General features: G+C 35.6%; 1 protein-coding gene across 9 annotated transcripts in view; it reads right to left on the bottom strand.

Moving 5' to 3' along the window:
- The window catches only part of LOC112592292 (optomotor-blind protein-like), a 50,691-nt gene extending 31,342 nt beyond the window's left edge, over positions 1-19,349 (bottom strand). For 2 of the 9 annotated variants that reach the window (XM_025336309.1, XM_025336305.1), the window contains exon 1: positions 18,074-19,342. In XM_025336309.1, the coding sequence (XP_025192094.1) occupies positions 18,074-18,654 (581 nt within the window). In that variant the 5' untranslated portion in view covers positions 18,655-19,342. Of the gene's footprint in view, positions 1-6,125; positions 6,274-18,073 lie in introns of those variants that run through there. The other 7 variants (XM_025336304.1, XM_025336302.1, XM_025336303.1 and 4 more) reach the window with 7 other exon arrangements.
- Between the last annotated feature and the right edge of the window lie 3,338 nt (positions 19,350-22,687).

The following is a 22,687-nucleotide window of genomic DNA, read 5'->3' as shown; positions in this document are numbered from 1 at the left end:
TGTAAAAAATATATATATATATATACCTGTATAATATAGCTACTTGTAATAATATTATTTGATAACATTTCAATAATAATATGACATCTCTGAAAACGATTAGAAGCGTGATACATACGGTGATACACGTGATACGGGTTTTCGGTACGATATAATTATTATTTTGAAGTTCTATACAATTGCTATTTAGTAGTACACAATAATATCCAATCATAATCGCAATAATATGCTCGGATAAAAAAAAAAATTCTGTCAGTGACTATTTTACGCGTAAGACAGGGAATAATTGAATTTTCTTTGATATTATTATACATACAATTATGTACGTTGTGTGTGTTATATACGTAATATGTTCACCAGACATTACCACACTTTGCCGAGTTATTCGCGAACTTTTGGCGCCTACGCTCGTTCGTGTCCGTATCGTATTTCTAAAATATTATGTCATAATATATTGTCGATCACGTTCTCGGAATTCAATAGTATAATAATTATGGTGATATTAAATATTTGTATAGACTGTACAGTGAAGCCACGCGCTGTTTGCGGGGATTCGTACTTCAATAAATTCATTGGAATATTATAATCCCGGTAAAAGATTGGGTTTTCGACCAATATGCTAAGGTTACACACACACACACAAATTATACAAATGGATAATAATGCGAAATATCTGAGAAACAATTCCGCGAGAGACGTATACCGTTTAAAGAGATAATCGATACGCAGAAATCACAAATAACAAAAAAAAGTAACAATAAAAAATTGATTTTGTTCTTGAAATATTACTCAATTACGATGACGATAATTTAAGGTCAACCGACGATGATAAGAAAAATAATTTAAATATTTAACATCGTAATCAATAACAATGAAATCCGCGATGTACATTGATTCTAATATTAATAATATTTTATATATTTATAAGAATATGGCATATACATGCCTAAGTTTTATTTAAAAAATGAAACCTATGTACAACGAGGTAACATTAAAAAAATAAGAATTCAATACAATCACTGAGAAAGAAAAATCATGAATAATTTTGAAATAAAAACCATATGTTGATAATAACTATAAATTATAATGAAATATATTTTATTTAATCCATTTATACACTTATTTATTATTTTATTTTATTTTTTTAATGTAATTTTTTCAAAAATAAGATATCAGTTCCGCTCAAGTTATCTCGAAGAGCTTCCTGGAATTTTTAGCAAAGTTTTGGACTTGCGGATTATGGTAAAGAGCTAGTATATAATATGCTGTAAAATCTTTAATCAAAGAGTTTTCGTTTTTCATGCACGACTTTGAAGAAAAGCTCAGAGTGGAGAGTATTATCATATTAAGACCTAGGTACATGAGAATTGATGCGAAATGCCAAATTCTGGAAAGTGAATTTTTGTCTTGTATAAAAGTTGTAGACGTGGTTAATGTTACTCAAAGGTTTAAATATTTTTTTAAGTGTTAATAACATACGGGATCTTTTGTTTAATTTTGTTATTGTGGTGTACTCAAATTAACGCATAACGATTTTTCAATGCGATGTTTTATACGCTCGTACGTGTTTAAGTTGCCTATATACAGTCATATTCTATGTTATTAATTATTATATAATACAAATATGTCATAGGTGCAATGCTCATTATACACAGGACACAACAATCACATCATGAGAAATATTTGACAGAAAAAAACACGTTGGGCGAAAGAATAAAAACGGCCTTCGTGAAAGGGGAAGGAAGAAGGGAGAAGGGTGGAATGAACTGATGACAAGTTATGAAAAGCCAGTAGTGGGTTTATTATGGAAAAAACTGCAAGGAGAAAAAAACAATACGAGAAAAATCTGTTGTCCTTTTACATGTTAACAGTGCAGTCTTTTGAGGTGTCGACCGAAAACGCCGAGATGAAGTGGGACAACAAATATACACATATATTAAACACCGGGGAAAACACATTGCTATATCATGTTAAAAATAGAGAGAGAGAGAGAGAGAGAGAGCGAGAGAAATGCAAAAAAATATTAATAATTGTGTGCAGAGAGAAAGGGCGAAAGCCCTATACTACCGCTACTGTATAATCACTACTGAACTCGACAGTGTACATAATACACGTCAAAAGGATATTATTATTATTATTCTACAACGCGGGGTCGTCCTGCTCGTAACAGTGTACGTATTATTATTATTATTATTATTATATATAATATATACGAGACTCGAAAATTAGCCTGGTGTGAACATTTTCTTAAGGACACTCGCGGGATGATCGAGAAGGGAAGGAGTGTGAGGAAAGGGGGTCGTAGGACGACAAACGGATGCGACACGACGGCGAGAAACTCTTCCGGAAAAACGAGCGCTTTTCCATATTTTCTCCTTGTCGACGTTAAAGAGCTCGGGCCGATAAGAGTGAGGGGAGGTAGTCGCGGAGGGCGCCTTTGTACTTGGCTTATTACGGTCCGGCGAACAAACTCTCCGGGCGAATGCAGATTTTCACCGTATACGGTCCATGTGTTTATACACGAGCGATACAAAAGAAAATCATTTACCTACGACGAGACAGTTTTTTGTGTAGTACACAGTCGAATGTAACTTTAAATTTTATAATATCAATGCATATGCCACATTTTTTTTTCCTATAGCAAGAAACGGATTTTATAAGAGCGCAAATTAGACACGCATACAATATTAGTATTTATTGATATTTAAAATGAATAAGCTATGTACTAACGTGAATCAATACGTCATCACTGTACACTCGTATAAGTATATAAACAAGATATATAGTTAATAAAAGGATACATGTTATGATCACGTCGCTACTAACCTCGCAACAAATGCACGAAAATCAATTTAGACTGGAAAATAAGTTATTATATGTTATTATTATTATTATTATCATTATTAGGTATACAATTATTATATTACGTGTCTCGAAAATCGCCTGACCCGGTCGGTACGAGGTGATTTTGTCGACGCCCCCCTATAGCCTATAATATTTTTAACACTATTACGCATAAAGCAAATTATTGTTTGACATTTTAAATACACCTACATGAAATAAGTAGAGGCAACGGCGTTAAGTACTAATTAATACAAGCTACAACAAAAATAAAGAAACTTACATTGAAACTTGAAAGTACACACCGTAATGAAGCGCAAAAAAAAAGAAAAATATTAAGATGTAGGTATACACTTTTTTAACAAAACTTTAAAGTACATAATAACATTATATTATATTATGTTATACTATGTTATATTATATTATATTCTTGGAACAAGCTTACAATTTATTTTCCGCAATTAAAATACGCGCAATAGTATAAAACAAACACATTTTTTTTGAGAAATCTGAATCTACATGAATAAATATAGACAAAGATTAGGAAAATTCAATTAAGATAAGGAAGAATATGAAAGAGAAGTAGAGACAGCAAAAGTATTAAATAGACCATAGAAGTTTAAAATATATATATATAGAAATATGTGATACACTCCTTATACTAATCTATATATTAGATTTCGCAATAAATATTTGGTTATTTAATTCATAATCTTGTATTATAAATTATAAATTATATATTTATAAACAATATAGTGTTATTTGTGGACTGATATGTATATATAATATATTATATAAGCGAGTGAGTCTCACACATATTTTTTACTTTTTTGTTTCACACTCACTATGAGAAACATCATAAGTGTCGTTGAACTTTCGATTAATTAGTTCTGATTAAAAAGATCTCAAAAAATTGTTAAGATTTAAATAATTTTTTTTGAATTCGTCTAAGTGATTTAATAACGCCAATACTTTTTAATATTTTTAAGCATTTTGCTATTAACTTGGTATATTAGTATGATATTAATAAAATATACAAGCTGTAGCGACCGGGTTAAAAACTGTTTATCGTTTTTTTTATTTTTCTTCAGTTGAAATATATGATAGGGACAAACAAAACTTCAATGATTAATTTTATTATTCTTTACTTTATAATTCTGGACATATTTTTGATGTTAACACAAAAATCTGAAAATTTAACGAATGCTCAAACCGTGTATAACAAACGAATATAAAAATACAAAACATTATTATTACATAACTTTATTTCATTTCAATCGACATACGTAATCTCTTGGGTGCATAACATAGTATAGCCGGCCGAATATCGAATGATAAATCAATAATAATAATATTATGTATTTTGTTCTTCAAGTCAAAAACCGTACCCAGTTATTAGGAATATAATAAATAGGTTCGTATATTTGTGTGTGTCAATAAAGTGGCAAAGTTCACAGATTTAAATAAACGGGTGGGCGATACATTTTTTGTTTGCTTGAGTAAATCTAACCATTAAATTGTATACCGTGTACAAATTTATATACGAATGGATTCGTTATATAAATATAACGCGGGATATTCCTATCAACGATAACGCACGCATATTAATTGGGATTATGCAAATTGCAATCGTATAATTTAGGTACTCGGACACGCGTATACAAAATATTCATCGACCATCATAGTTCCGCGATTTCACGCGTGTGATTTTTTTACACCTATAGTGTACCGAATCATTTGTCGGAAGAATACACGTTGGGAATAGTGAATTAAAAAAAAAAAATAATAATAAATCGATAAAACCGTCACGACCTCGTGCGTATAGTGATAATTTAACGTTACTGTGTTTCGTATACACCAATATATAATACATAATATTTTGTACACTTAATTTATAACGCGAACGTCAATAAGAACAACAACATTTTGTTGGCAGCGGTGTTAATCAGAATAAATCAACAATTGAAACTCGTTATAATTCGTTTAATACATAGGTATTACACTATACGGATCTAAACGACTGCGCGAAAACCTGAGCGTGATTAAAATTTAAAATATTAATCATATCGTCGACTACATACAAGTTATTTATTATAATATACCTACCCAACAATGCGGTATATTACATTTTGCAGAGCTATGGATATAAGAAATAAAATTATATCTTCACTGACGATCAAAATATGGTCCCCGAATTGACTAAATATAAGCTAATCGGCTCATTTATTTCTAGCGTTTTCTTTTTTTGCCACTACCCCAATATTTGATGTCCAATACGCTGATTATTAACGTGAGCACAAACGATAATTAAAATTATTAATATAATAATATAATATACAGACGTTGCAAATGGTAGATACAAATTTTTCGACTTAAAATCGACTGAAGACTTAAATATTCAAAATAATAATTTTATGTCGGGGATGTGTACAAACTACGGAACGTGGGAAATCGCAGGAAAATAACCAACTACAGTCCACAAAAATATAGTCGAAAACCCTAGGAAAACAACGATGATGATCTAGCGCGGAGGCGCGCGGTACACTCGGATATCATAGGTTAAGTTTTTTAATATGATTTATATTATATTGTTTATTTTCGCACAACTTCAACTACAACCACACACACACACACACACACACACACACACAATACCATTGTAGCCACGCCCCTTCGACGTGGGTCCGTTGATGGAATAATTAAGCCCTCCCATGTAGAGCCGATACCGGAATGGCCGGGGAGGGCGGGCGGCGAACGGGAGGATGACGGCCACCAAAGACTATAGTAGTACGGTCGTCGTGGTGTGTTCGGCAAGAAGGAGAGAGTGGAGAAGAGAGCGAGAGAGACGACAAAAATAATAAAAAAATATAATAAGTGCACGGCAACCGCGGTAAACTGGTTGCGATACGTGCATGCCCCCAGTGGTGGGCAAAGAGCTCACCGGGCCGGCGGAAGTGACTGGCGCGCGAACGATGTGCAATCGGTTGAGAACCACTGCCCCGCCGAACACAACTGAATAGTATTATTACGTGCACACGACGTATACTTATAGCTATGTACATATTACATATTTTATATATATATATATATATATATAATATATATTATACACTTGGTCGTGGTACGCGTACGTTTCGCCGGCGCACTATTTACTCTGTACCGTCGACGACGGGATAACGAGCTACGATCGCCCGCCCGGCCGCGGATATATAGTATGGTGGTACCCTATCATTAGCGTTTTATTTTTTTCATTTTTTTTTTTTTTTGATGGATGTTATAATTACCGGGTCTCTCGCCTTCGCCCTGTTTGTTTTTGGTTTACACCATCCAACACACACACACACACACACACACTAACAAGACACGTCTCGATTCTCGCTCGCTCTCTCTCTTGCTGTAGCCAACGCATATTGGAACACGGTGGATCGCGGACGCGCGTCCGCACACACACACACGCACATTCCTAACACACGGAGGTATTATTTATATTTTATTATTATTATTATTATTACACGATTATAAAATAACGATAAGAAAAAAAAAAAAAAAAATTCCACGAGACCAAATATTAAAAGCGCGTCGTAGTCATCGTCGTTATAATAATATAATAGACGCGAGCGAGAACGCGGTTTGAAGACTGCTGCACTACCACGCGAGCCGAGGTGTGCGCCGCGCGTACGGGTTACACGCGGTTGGAAGAGAGGAGAGAGGAAAAAAAATCACTTTTACCGATCGATACGCGCGATAGTCGTCTCCTCACGAACAACGAGAGGCGCCTGACCGCCGCCGGTCGGCCGACCTACCATATATATACACGAGGCGTGTGTGTTTACCATTATATATATTATATTATATTAATAATACAATATATTACACACGGTCGGGTCGCGGTTTTGTGTTTTTCGATTTCAAAACGTAACAGTTTTTCTCGATTAAACTTTTTTTTTTTTTTTATACCTACACCTATAAATTATTTATATACACTAATTTTATGTAACGTGTACACGCCACCACCTATCGCAAGCCTGCTTATTATTAATAACGTGTTCTCCGCACAAATTTAATCGTTGTATTACATATTATTATTGTGTATCGATGACGAATTGATCGCGAAGTACGTACAGGAAAACCCGCACAGTCAGTTCACACACGTCTTATCGTTCTGCATAACATCTCTCCCTCCTCGTCGCGTTATTGGTCAGACATTACATTGCGTGTAATAAATTTGCACACACGATTCGCGCGGAAGAGGAGTTGTTCCTACTTGGCCGAACTGAGAATTAAAAATAAATTAGACTCTTCACGTGTTTTTTATTTATTTTTATCGCTGTACACATACCAAACCAACCATCGCTGCCGACAGTATTTTGAATCCCACTCACCGGAAGATATTAGGACTATAGGAGTAATAAACCTACATAATGCCTATATACTTATATTATATACTTTGTATATATACGATATGAAACGAAAGCGAAAATCAAGGACTATTATTGTTGGTTTTCGTTATGGGGGGCGGGAACTATACAGTCCGAGGGAAGTGTACACGCGCCCGTCGTATAATACGAACTATAACTACACACAGTATTACAGAAAAAAAACATGACCATCGCGTTTCTGCACCCCAAATCGTTACAACTATAACAAACTACAGTGTTTGCCCCTTGAAATGAGTCTTTCTCTACATATATACGCACACATAACATTATATTATGCTTCCTATATTAAAGTTTTACGCGCAATCAGATTTTTACAATGACCCATATAATATAGCACAGTGAGCTACAGCAGTACAGTGTACATGATACACAATATATAATATACACGGGGGGGGAGGGAGAAGTCAAATACATTTTCTTTTTAAATAATGATTTAATATATACCGGCAAGACAGTGTTAAAGTGATATATAAAAACACAAGTACGGCGACGAGTTTCGGTGTGCGACGGTGTATACGTGACGCGCACAACACACATAATAATAATATTATAATAGTCATCGTCACATCCGACCTCTACCTATAGTCTACCAATATAACATTTTTTATACCTCCTACTCGTAAATAACCATAACAATAACGCACGCCGCGCTAAATTCGATTCAAATTTGATTTTTGTCGACGAGTCGCACGTCGCATAACACATCAAAAACACGCTTCTCGTCCGCAGTTATATTATATTATATACCGAGTTTGTATAGTAATACCGATTTCAATCTAGTCAATTGCTCTAATTGCGCGAGACCACACAAACGCTGCCGCTCACGCAATTATTTAATCACGTCCAATTTTCCCGTTTCCCTTCAGCCCGCCACCGTCGCCGCCGCCACGAGCTTCGTCGCCGGCGGCAAACATCAACTTTATATATCATCACACCACCGCCCCGTTGTTACACTATACTATAATACGGTACACTGCAATACTACTCTCGCTCTGAATTTGCTCATATCTCAAACACGTTCGTAATCTCGACGTCGTAATAATATTAATATTGTTAGACCACAGCCATCATCTCCTCTTCTCGTCTCGTCACTGTTCTCTATCTCACTTTTCGTTGTTTTTATTATTATCGCACAATTATCAGACGCGGTACCGCCGAGGTGATGCAAGTACCTATATATAGTGCTGTATATTATATAATATATACACATCACTCGACACTCGGTACTCACTCACACATCATGCACGTCTATTGTACTTGTATACTTCTACACTAAAGTCGACGCATCCACCGCCACAAACGGGTAACGAGCGGAAAATATATTTTTAAAATAGAAAAAAAAATACCCCGAGAAATGGGGTAATATTATAATTTGCTTACCTACGATATAGACGCGGAAGCCGAGCAAAAAAAACCTACGAGTCGTTGGGCTAAGTGGTTATCCCAGCTGCATAGGTATCCGTTCGGTTACCATACTTGCTCTAAATCTATACCCCCCCCCCCCCCGATATGATAGCAGCGTTGTAAAAGTTAAATAAAAATGAAATATTTAATTTAAAAAAATCGGTAAACTCACGCGGAAATTGTTAGGCCAAATTAGAGGCAAAGAATAGGTATAATTATAAACTATTATGTATTATTAATTATTATGCATTATAATTTAATAACTAACAAAATATAATAATTTGGTAAAGAATGCTGAGAACTTTATTTAATATTCTTAGATACATGCGCTAAACACATATTTTTTGTCCATATTAATAACTTTGATCGTTTTTTGGTTAATTTTTTTTATTTAGTAATATATTAATCACACTGAAACTGCCGCTTAATATCGTTAATGATAACCGTAATAGAAACTTTTTTTATTTTTAAAACCGTCATTTCAAGTTTTTATTATTAAAAATCATAATATACCAAAATCAGAAACTAAATTAAACAAAATTGAACGAAATCATATCGGAATAGTTGCAGTTAATATGTGTTGTTTTAGCCGGTTTTTTTTTTTTTAGACGTTGGTAAATATACACAAATTATAATATGGTACGATATTATACGCCCTGTGTAGACGTCGTCGCGTGTTCGTTGTTCCACTCACGAAATTTCTACACGGCACACACTCAAGACAATATAGGTAATGATAATGTACGGCGACCGAGACGCGATACACGCACCCTGCCGGAGGGCAGCTTCATCCAGCTCGCGCGATAATAGTCTACTTAATAGCCATCCACACGAGACAAATTATCAACATCGCACACATATTATATAATATGTAACAAACGTGAATGAAATAATTTTCTCATTATTTTACACGCCTATATATAGGTTGGGCACTTCATACGTATAATACATAATTACATACGGTAATAAGTACCTACAACTTAATACTTTTGAAATTATATATATATATATATATGTATACATGGGTAGGTACTAAGTAGTATGGGTTAGTACAAATTAACTCATAAAATGTTGATGAAAATTATTCGACGAAATTCAACAAATTTGATAATTGATTTAAATCTCTAACAACAACGCGAGGATTTAAACCCCATAAACTTTTATGTGGATTTAATATTCACCCTATTTAAAAATGTGGATATTAACATCACTGATGTATTGGTACAGTACGTGTTACGTAATCGCATCGCAATAAATGACTTAACGTCGTACACACACACACACACACAATGATACTGTGATGCGATGAACACGCGGCCCGATCGGAAAAACACAGACCGAATACCTATACATGCGGCGCATATATATCGTGGTACAATCAAAGTCCGGTACCATATTACATACCGTGGTCGGACGATATTATAATATACGTCGGGAACCGTAACCTATACTACTCATTATAATAAAATTATGCAGTTCTGCCGGGGTATCGCTCATTCCCTCGACCCGACAGCGCGGCGCCAACACGGCGGTTGATATTCTAGAAGAAAAATGCGTTACGGGATCAAACGACGCCTTTGACGGAAGGAACACGTCGTCGTATAACGTGTACACTTGACCGACGGTATAAAACGACATCGAACGGTATTAAATTTCCAATCGACACCCGAACAGGTATTTTCGTTATCTGTAACGAACAACCGTAATATACATCATACGCTTCACCAATATAATAATATGTACATTATAATAATAACAGGCACGTCGTGTAAAACAATGTGGGTACCTGTGTTTATCCACACATACCTATGATTATACGGTGGTAACCCATACAAACAGGAAAACAACATCGTTCGTCGTGTGTTCCTCCTCCGCCGCGATGGGGCTGGCTAATTAGGTGGAATTCGTGTAGACTTAAACACACGTCTCGCTCGTTCGACAACCACCAAACTACCACCTATACACCTACCCATATTCGGAAAGGATATCGACGGCAGACGACGATTGCGACGACTTCCGTCGTAGGTACCCAAAAACCGTCGGCCTGCGCGCGCGAGTGTGTGTTGCACGGAAATCGTAACGATATCATTATCGCGGGCAGGATTTTCCCGGCTGTGGCGGCGGCCGACGCGGCGCCTCGCGTCGTGGTTGACGTTGACCTCGGCGCGTTATATTATTATTGACCGGTTAGCCGCCGCCGCCGCGGTGGTAATTACGCGCAAAGTGTGTGTGTGTGTGTATGTATGGTAGTCGTATTATATATATATATATTATACGTACACGACTACGTGTTTAACGTGTATATAATAAATGTACGGTGTGTGTATATAATAAAGTGAAGTGAGGTTATGCACACACGCGCACGCACGCACGCACAAACGCAGACTCCCACTTTTGGCGGCTGTAACCCGCGCATGTTGTGAAGCGTGTACACGAATTAATATAATATTACTGAATTGGCACATGTTATTACGATGTACGAATGTGACCGACAGGCGGAGACGCGACGACAACTACTCCACCAGGAGAAATAAAAAACCAAAACAAATATCGACCGACCGACCGACCGACAACAACACACGGTTTTTGCGGTCAAAGATATACGAGATGCACAGATGGACGATAATAACATGATGATGATGATGATGATGATGACGATGATGACGATGACGACGTATGTAATTATCTGATGGTTTTTGCCCGTAAGACACGACGACGACGATCGTGCGCGAGTACTAAACCATTATATAATATTATATTATTGCGTTCTGATATAATATATGTAATAAGGTGTTATGGCGAGGTGTTAAAAACGCGACGCCTAGAATTATGATAATTTATTATTATAAAGGACGGGACATGCGCGACGCGATCAGTCCCTGCCCGACACGCGAGCGCCCGTCTTTCTTCGCTCTCGTTCGAAACGAACACGGTTTTTGATAATATTTCCCATTTTTTTTTTTCCTTTCTTCGCATTTGAATAACGTTTTCCGAACGACACGAATACACCGAGCACTAGCCGCGGCCTACACACACACACACGTCGATCGATAAAATAATAAAACAACGCGTCGTCGCGAATAGAACAAAAGAGAGCGGATATAGAGGAGAAACGCCGTGCGTGCGTGCGTGCGTGTGTGTGTCGCGCGCCTATATAACGCGCGTTGCACAGCACAAACCGTGCGCACATAGATTCGTTTTTTACTATTATTATTTTTTTACGTCGTACACACACGCACGCACACATAGACTTAGGACGACGACGACTACGACTATTACCGGGAGAACACACGCACGCACGCACGCACACTTTTATAATATATTGTCAAGGAGCCGCCGCCGCCGCCTTCTCCTATATTATAGTCCGCCGACAGTAACGTACGGCGGACGACGAGAGGAGGGAAAGTCCATTGTTGCCGTTGAAAAAAAAAAAACGCCGCTCGCCCACCCCCACCACCTACCCTACTACCGTTGCACTAAACCATAACCATATAGCCGCCACCCCGTTAACACGGTGTGTGAGTGTGTGTGTGTGTACTGCACGTCTGTGTATATTATTATATATACATTATAATATACGTATAATCGTAAATACGTGTTAGTGTGTGTGTGTGGATGTATGCCCCCATTCACTCGGCCGCCGACGCCGCTACCGGTCTCTACCCCTTGTTGTAACACTAGACGCATACACGCACGCACGCACTACATATGCACATGCACACACACACACACACACACAAGCTATTATACGACGAGCGCACATAATATAATAATATTGCGATGATACGCGCGAGCAGCAAACTCCGGCAAACCAATTAATCCCATTTCGTATTTTGTCCATATTTTGACGAAAAAATATGCGTTGCAAGTCGTCGGCCTTGTGTTTTCTTGTAAAGCAAACCGAACGTACGTAAATGATATACAACAATAACATAGGTGTGACTATATTATCGTGTTGATTAGTATATTTTATCCGTTAACGCGCCGTATGTACCCTGTCGTCATGGTCGTACACTCGTACGCGTCCATGTATGTATGTGTATATTGCAGATACTTTAATGTTATTATTGTGTCTTTTACGAGTGTTATGACCTGTACAATATACTTATTGTGATCATCGTCGCTAACTATTAATAATAATATGATTATTATTATTATAGTTATTTCCTAAACCCTATAAGCGATAAGCCTCGAGAGAAATCGTATGGATTAAAATAGAAACAAAATAGGTGTGCAATGTGCATGTATAGGTAACGCCGCGTAGGTTTATTTAGTATGATATATATTATATAAATGTCGACTGCAATAATGCGTATTATCACTGCATATAAGTATTTGAAGCTGATTCTATTAACGCATATTATAATTATCAACAGTTTTAGGGTATCTGAAATTTTATACGCGACGGATAACATAACTACAGCTGAACGACAAACAGCAACGCACTCGACATCTACCATACAGGAAATACGTTTTAAAATTAAGTAATATTAAATGTACAAATAAGGCAACGGTAAGCAAACGGCAGTTTACTAAAATCGTTAGTTTTTTTAATCAACTCAACATTGTACCTACTTGACTTTGTTATGTTTTTAACATTTGGAATTATTTTTATTGTACACACTATAATTTGTTATCATCAAGTGTATATGTTTAAAATTCTTTACTTAATATAGTTGATGAACCCACGAGAAAAAAAATTCTTTAATTTTTCTAGTACCAGATGATTTTTAACAATAAAATTACAAAATGTTGTCTTCGTTCAATGTTTCACATATACGGTAGTCGTATGCATACATTAATCGTTTCTGTAGAAATAATATAGAACCAAAATACAATATTATACGTATACGATTCTGCGAATGCGCGTGTACGGTAGTAAAAAATATACTTCAAAAAGCGTACAGTATAGAAGTGCGAGATGAACGAGCAAATATTATTTTTTTATTTCAAACAGAGAATAAGAGGTCTTTAAAGAAAAATTACCATTCATGAGTATCTTCTACGCGATTGAAATGCTAAATACAAAAAAACATTGATTTTTATCTCAACACTTGATCAGTATATATTATCGGCATACAACATAAACGCAATGTTATTGCAATTAATTCTATGTTTTTAAGAATACAAATTACTGTTTATGCAAATTTTACATTAAAAATATATATACCAAGGTATTATTAATTTATACAATTTTACACATTCCTATATGTTTATATATAACGTTTTTTATAATGCCATTGACCACTGCGCCAGCGACAATACCAATTATCTGATTACTTATCATTATTATTTATTACATTATGATTAGTACAGAATACTTCATATCAAATAGGTGCCTACTTATAATAATTGTCATGATGGATCTTTTGTATAAAACTAAATACCTTATACAATTTTTCATCTATTGTTATTTTTTTTGTTTTTGTTTTTTTTTTTTTTTTAAATATGAGTTTATTTTGAAATATTACAATCTATACAGAGGTGTATAATAAGTAATAATTATGGTGAAAAGAAAGAAAATCTATGAACTAATGATAACATGGTAGGAAATCTCTCATTGGAGACACCTAGTGGCTTTACAATAAATTGTTATAAACATTTAATTTGTATGAAATGTTATTTTAGGTACTTTATATAAATTCGTTATAAATTTATCATTAAATTAACTAGTTATTAACTAAATTAACATTTCAACAGTAACATACTTAGTAAATATAACATTATTAAATATATATTTAGTGATTCTAATAAAATGTTCAATATAAAACCTTTTCATTATTTAATTATAATACATAATTCACAGACTAATAAATGTTTATTTATTTGTAGGTAAAAAATTGTTTTAACTACCTAGATTTCTAATTTCTATGTAATACTAAATATTAATTTTAATATGTTGAAAGGTACCTAATTCATTATTTTATTATTTTAGATTGTTCAAAACTTCAATGAAAGTTTTATGTTAATATAATATATCTGTATTATCTTTATACAATTATTTTTATACAACTACTAGGTACTATAACCCATTGTCTAAATAAATAGGAAATCTGCTTTAACTAAATAAATAAAACTATAATGTCTACATCAATCGTTGAAGCCAATATTCAAAATGTAGAATAATATTATACATTTAGGTTATATATGTAAACTAGAGTATTTTTTAGTTTTATTTTGATTCAAATCAATAAATACAATAGTCTTTTGTTAAAAATATTACCGTGGTAAATTTAAACAGAGAACAAAAAAAAGTAATTAAGATAATAAACATCATAATAACTGCAAAAAATGAAAATGATTGAAAAATCGTTAACAAAAAACTTAATATATTTTTTAATTTATGATGTTACTCACACTTATAAATGGGTACCTTCACATTAATTTGTATTATTTTTCAAAGTTACACACAATCTATGCAATATCTACAAAGTACAATAAGGGTATAGATGACGAGAATTATGTTAACAACTAAAAACATGAGTAAGGAGACATCCATTAAACGTTTTAAACGCGGAAGAGGATATAAAAAATTTAATTAATAAATAAATAAAATCAAAAATTAGGAAGTAATCTGGTTTGAATGTTGAATTTGCAACAAATTTACAATAGTGTTTATATTGTAAAAGTAAAGGTTTGGATACCTAATGTAAAGTATTCTTTGCAAAAACATGAAAAACATATGCAGAAAAAAAAATTATATTTAATTAAAATCTGTATTATAAATAATTGGGTAAATAATATCCACTTTAAACATAAAAGCAAGCCATTCAAGTGCTATTCTTGAATATTTAATAAAAGTTTATATAAAACACTTTTATATATATATGCAACTGGACTCTAGAAATATCCATCATTTACACTATATGAATCATGTAACTTAACAAATAATTGGTTCTATAACCTTGTCAACCTAATCGTAGAATGGTGTCAACACTGTCAACATAGTCAACAATTTAAATGCATATTGAAGTAAATAATAGATAATAAATATAACCGATTCTAAAAACAGAAAAAATATTCACAAATTTCTTTTTTTTTTTTAGCTGTGAAAAATATTTTTTATTTTATTAAATAAATAATACCTTGTTATAACATGTAATATGTTGACACATTGTAAGTTTAAATAAATAAATTAAAAAAATAAATATTTTTTATTTACAGTATTTAATTTAAAACGATCAATATTAATATTTAGATAATATATAATATCATTAGGTACGCGCACAAAATTGTTGGGCAATGAAATATGTATCTATCTATAAATAAATATTAAACATGACTAAAATGCCAAATATGTAAACAAATATAAGACTAGAATTTTATAATCGGTATTACCTACATTATTAATTACTATAAATAACAAATAGGTACATCCCAATTGACTAATGTATGTTATTTAAATTTCAAACTGATCAATTTATTCAAATAGAAAATAACCGCTGTTAGTATCATATTAATTCGGCGTTATATTTATTCTGTTATTATGCGGTTGGATAAAATGCATTTGCATCTAAATCGAGTATAACTAAACGAAACCGATTATTGTTTGCTGAGAAAGCAGGTAGAAGCAAATATCAACAATAATAATGAAATTGTAAATATGAAATATTAAAATACCCATACATTACACGTGTTTTATTATATAATCGACGCGTTTGAACTTATAGAAACGTGCATAAATATAAAAATAACACTTTTCCGAATTATCAAATAACATCGAAAACAATAACAATAAATTATATTTAGGTAATGTTTAAATATTGTAGGTACGATCAAATTTTTGTCAATGCGACCAACTGAAATACGAGTTAAAATCCAAAATATTAATACTACATAACAAACGAAGAGAGTGACGGATATTTACGGAATAACCACATTCTCCCATAGTTCCAACACGCACCTAAGGTTAAATATAATAAATTTTCCGTATGCGATTCGCGTGTCAGTACAATAATTTATAGAAGAAATCGCCAAAACCATTTATAACTATTTATTTTTTAACACGGTGCTACTACTAACTACTACGCTACTACCGCAGCAGTTAAAAAACAGTAGCGACGACGTCAGTATAGTAATTAGGCACATCGTCGTCGTACTCATCATCATCGTTATCATCAACAACATCATCATAATGGAAACGCGTCCATAATGTTGGATTTAATTGTCGTCTGGCGCCAAGATGGTACACACACACACTGCACACGTATATATATATTTACGATGTATAATGTTTAAGGCGATTTGGTCGTGTCGGCTGAGCGACAGCTTTTCCTTATAGCCCCAAGGTAACGTTTATTGTTTACCCATATATAACAATAACATTATAGACTATGATATAATTACAATATCTTACATTATACCTGAACGACAACTATTCTTAAGCGCGATGGCACGGAGAGATTAAAGTTAAAAATAAAGTCGTTAAAAAAATCACATTTTTATGCAACCTTTGTACTTTTTTCAAAAATACTATTTTATTAGGTTTTATACATCTTGTGAATTATATTTTAATTTGATTAATGATTGATGGTTGAAACTTATTATGAAAAATAAATTAGATAAATAACCAACATATTTTGATTTCAATATAATATTTAAGAAATCGATCAAAAAGTTTAAATTTTTTTTTATTTTTAAATATGACTTTATTTTGAGATATTACAATCTATACAGGTGTACAAAAAGTAATAATTATGGTGAAAAGAAAGAAAAACTATGAACTTGAAAGTTAAAAATAAAATCCGTAAACATATAAAATTTAATTATGGTTATGATATTGTTATATTATTTTAATAAAGTAAAATATTAAACATTTAAATGATAAAAATTTTCAATAAAATTAATATTTAGAGCTATAGCAATAAAATGTCGGTGTATCTAAGCTGTATTAGCTATTTATAATAAAATTAATAATACCTATTGGCTATTGTTATTACCTACTACTGCGAATCTCATGAGTAAATATGATATAAATCATTAAATCATACAGATTATAGGACCATCGTTAATGGGTTACGATAGAAAAATTCTGATTATTATCAATAATAATATTATGGACACGCACGATTAAAAAAAATTGGCCTAAAGCGTACCCATACGATTATTTTCAAAAAGACAAAATCAGCATACTAATATGCTTATCAGATATATTAATTATTGCATGATAGGTAGTACCCAACTGCATTTATCGATAATAGAATATGATTACGCGTTATACCTATTGGGTATATTAATTCCTACGCGTTACCTACTCACAAACTCAATACCAGACTTTAAGTAAAAATTTTAACATTATAAGGTACCTTATAAGGATACATTAATATTGTGATAAAAATGAAGTATAATAGGTAGTAAATATTGTATTATTATTTTTTATCGAGACCGACCTGCCAGATTTGGTGATGACCATTTCGGTGCCGAGTTTGTGGAACTTTTCCCACAGATCCTTGCCCTCCAGCGTGACCTTGGGATCGTCGACCACGCCGTCGTCCTCGGGCCTGACCACGGAACGGGGTAGCGCGGCCGCCGGGTGTGGATGGTGGACGCCGTGCGCGACGGCCGCGGCCAACGCGAGCATCTCTTCGGCCGGATAGCTACCGGCGCCCGGGTGATGCGGCGCGTGGTGCATCTTTGGCATGGGTATCATGGTTCCCGGATAACAGGCGCCCATGGCGTACGCCGCGGCCGCTGCGGCCGACAGACCGGGAGGCGGCGGAGGCGGCGGCGGGTACTGCTGCTGCTGGCCACCGGCTTGCTGCTGCACCGTGGACGGCGGCGCGCCGCCACTGCTGCTGTTGTTGTTGTTCGTCAGCAGCGAGCTGACGGAAAAATCGGTGGACGACGCGCGGGCCGCCGTGTACGATGTGTCTGGTGAACGTTGGCCGCCGGTCATAGCGGCAGCGGTCTGCGGGGTGTCCGGTGCCCCACGGGGTGACCGGCACCTGAGGTCCGCTTGCTCGAACCGCATAACAGCCACGCCGTCCACGCCGTTACCGTTTGACCCAGCCACTACGGTGGACCAGACTCCTGTACGAGCATTCACAAATGTTTACCGCGAGTGATTGACGGAGCACGGAAAAGGAAAAAAAAATCCAGCGCAAAGCGAAATGTATGTTTTCTTCGCTGTATTATATTTTTCGATTGTTATTGTGATTCGTTTCGACGTTGTTCCGGAAAAATATTATTTTTATCGGCAATCACACGCGAGACACGGTCGATCGTTGTTGTTCGCGCGCGGTTTCGACGGAGTGTTTTCGAGCGTCGAACGCGAAAAGAGTTTAAAAAATATTAAACGCGACGATTATTATTAAAATATTTTTTGTACACATACGTACAATTAACGTTAATAATTATGACAGTGATCGTGTGTGTGCGCGCGAATAATATGTAAAAACACGAGGGGCCGAGTAGAGACGAATCGCCGTCACACTACTACTACGACCACAAAAACGACGACAAAAGCGACAACGATAACGAGAACAACAACAACAACGACGACGACAACGACAACGGTTAGCGCGCTCGGTGCCGACTGACTGTGTGGCGGCGGCGGCGATGTGACAACACCGACGCCCCGGTCGAGTGTTAATGAGAGTCGCGTCCGGATTGGTCGAGACCGGCCCGGCCAATCGGCAAGCGTCGACGGTTTCACGCAACGGCGTCAACACGCACACACGCACACACACACGTACGGAGCTCGCGTCGACGTACTGTGCGGGCGCGCCGCGTGTGTGCGTGTGCGTCCGCGTTTGTGTGTATACGACACGCGCTTGCGAGTGTGCGTGTGCGTGTTGGACCCGACGCGGTTGCGGCGGCGTTGGTGGGGGACGCCGTCGCCGGTCAACGCTTGTTCAGGAGGCGGCGGCGGCGGCGACGACGACGACGACGACGACGCCGGTGTTAAAATACGGCGCCCACCGCCGCCGCCGCCGCCACCACCCTACGTGTATGTGTCCGACGTAACGACCGGAGGACTTTTGGCGCCCCTTCCTCGCCGCCGCCCTCGCTCGTCGCGCTATACCGCAAAACGCCGCCGCCGCCGGCCCCCTTCGACGTTCACGCGCACGCATCCTCCTACGAGAGACCGTTCGGCATAATATTACATCGTACCGTCGTATATAGAGTGCTGTTGTATGCACACATACGCCGTGCGCCCGCGAGTTTCACGTGCGTATATAATATTATAATGTACAGTGTAAGCGCGCGCGCGCCCTTCTTTCCTTTGCGGCCCGTTTTTCCGTCCACCCGCGACATTTCGCGCGTATACAATATCAAATGAGATTATAGAATACACGTCCGAAGTTTCACCACACACACACACACACACATATATATATACAGAGAGAGAGAGTGCAGTTTTGTTCCTTTCTATGCCTTCCTACGGCATATTATATTATATTACGGCGCGTCCTGCACGCGCGTACGCCCTTTGCGGTGTCGGACGTCCGTTCCGCGTTGTTCCGTTTCGGACTTTCGATAAAGCGATTTTTAGATTTTTATCCCGCGAGTCTATTTCAGCTCGTACACCACCGGCATTTGTGTTCGGCACGTAGATACTCGCGCCTGCAATAGTAGTAATGTGAAAAATATTTTTTCTGTCTTATATAAGTGCACTCTTCGCGACTGCAGTGGTGCATTATGTTTTAATAGTCTGTTGAAATAACATTCTGCCGTACGCGAGATAGTCTGTAACGTGATAATTTTAATGAAATCTCATACCCACTTCATTATATTTCTCAGCAGCGTTAAAAAAAAAAAAAAAAAAAACGACGAGTAATAACATAATAATTATTATTATATAAATATTTATAATATTATTTCGCGATAATAATTTTATGGCACCTCTCGTGAATTACTATATTGGCAGTAAACTTTATCTTAACTCATTATTATTTATATTAATATACTATACATAATAATAATATACAACTACACATGATAATGTGAATTTTGTGTGTATACAGGTAATGTATACTAAGCCTTATGTGTCATTATCGAAACATACGCCGGTAAGTTATTTTAAACCGTATAACACGGGCACTGTTGTCCAGTTATTATACATTATGATTAAATTCGGTTTATATAAATAATTAAAATTAAAACTAGTACACGCATTATTGAACACGTCTCTAAACACATTTCATTGAATTATTTCATTATTTCTCTCGATTCGATATAGTATGTTAATATTGTTTGCGATTTTTACATTTAAATAAAATATCCGTCTGTTACTTACATAAAAACTAATAAATAATAAATTAATATACATTGTGTTTACTCTATTTTAACTATATTATTATACTTGGCAGACGGTTATTAATTTTATTATAAAGCATAGTTTATTTATTTTCACCATATTCATTAAGTACATAAATATAATAATTATATTCAATATTATTTCTGTACACCAAATATTTCGTTTTTATTTTATTTTTTTAATACTTCCTTAGATAGTGGACCTCCGACAACTCAAACATAAAATACTAATGAATTCCAGCATTTCACGTTTCTACAAAATGATTTATTTTAAGAAACTAATTTTTTATCAGGGATTATTATATAGTATATTCATATTTTCCATTAACCCCATAATATTATTTTTCACATTTCAGAATTTTGTCGTAACGCAATATTGTATTGCAATTAAGGTACTGGATGCATAATTTGTTCTATATACATATATACATAGTTACAAAACTTCAAACAGTCCAATCATTGACAAAATCTTAGTCCTGCACATAATATTAGTATAATTGGTGTACGACTTACGAACAGGACCTATGGGCTAAAATCTAAATTTACTGTATATTTTATAAAAATACAATATTATATTGTAAGCGAAAACTACCTACGCCAGCAGGTTGCATCAGAAACTGAATCTGTCTATATTTAGCGTGTACACCAATAGGTAATATTATTAAACCGTGTTATTTTAAACTCACACGGTGAATTTCTTAACGTTTATAAATAAAAACGCGTAGGTATATACCTATCGGGAACTATTACACGTAGACCACGGCACTGCAGAGTGTTCAACGATATTATTTCATTCATACCACAATAATTGTCCACACGTCCACATCACAAATATGATTATAACACATGGGTGTACCTGTAATTACACACGACGTATATAATAATATGTAACGAGCCGGGTTCGCATCTGCGTTGCGTCTGCTCTGCATGCAGTGTCGTGTCGCGTGCGGCTTTTATCGTTGAATGTATAATCACGGAATCGTTCACTAACCGTGATCTACCGTGAAATTTACGGTGCAGTCGAGAGGAGTTCACAATTTTTGGACATGACACGACAGACGCGACTACGTCAGCCGCGTGTACACCCGGCTATTATATCACATGACTCGCTCGCGTACGGCAAGAGTTAGTAGTCGAGTTGATTTTTTTTTCAAATAATATATTTTGGAATGCCTACGTCATATTGTTATATTATAGCGTTCGTATGGGTATACTTTGGTATAATATTATGTACGTGCGAGTAAATGCCCGAATCCGTCGGCGCACGCGTTGTCGTTGGCGACATACGCGGCAGTTTGTTCGAAAATAATAATATATTATTTTTGTTTCGGCTCGGGGGGAGGGGGGGGATATTTCGAACCTGGCGTCGTCGCGATCGTGTGTAGTAACCAGCAGCTATAATATTATAGCATGTTAGCACACCGAACCTACATATACCCAAACTGCAGTATTGTATAATATTGTTATATAATTCCGTAACTAGTATTAACCGCATTATACATACCTACGTTACGTGTGCTACTCGGCGTGAACTGCGCGAGGGGGTTCAAAAAAAAAATCGGTGGAAACGCGCGTTACGAGATTATGAAATAATCGTTTCCATAACAGCTAAACTGCCTAAACGTCATTTAGATGAGAATATATTATAATACCCCATGTATATATATCTACTATGATAATATAACGGCGGCGCGCGAGCGTGTGTAATATTTGTTACGCGAAATGCGACGATAAGGTAATATACC

Source organism: Melanaphis sacchari, unplaced genomic scaffold, assembly GCF_002803265.2.
Source record: "Melanaphis sacchari strain LSU unplaced genomic scaffold, SCAv2.0 Contig167_pilon_pilon, whole genome shotgun sequence".
In the NCBI taxonomy this organism is placed as follows: domain Eukaryota; kingdom Metazoa; phylum Arthropoda; class Insecta; order Hemiptera; family Aphididae; genus Melanaphis; species Melanaphis sacchari.
This window is presented reverse-complemented; position numbering and strand designations above follow the sequence as displayed.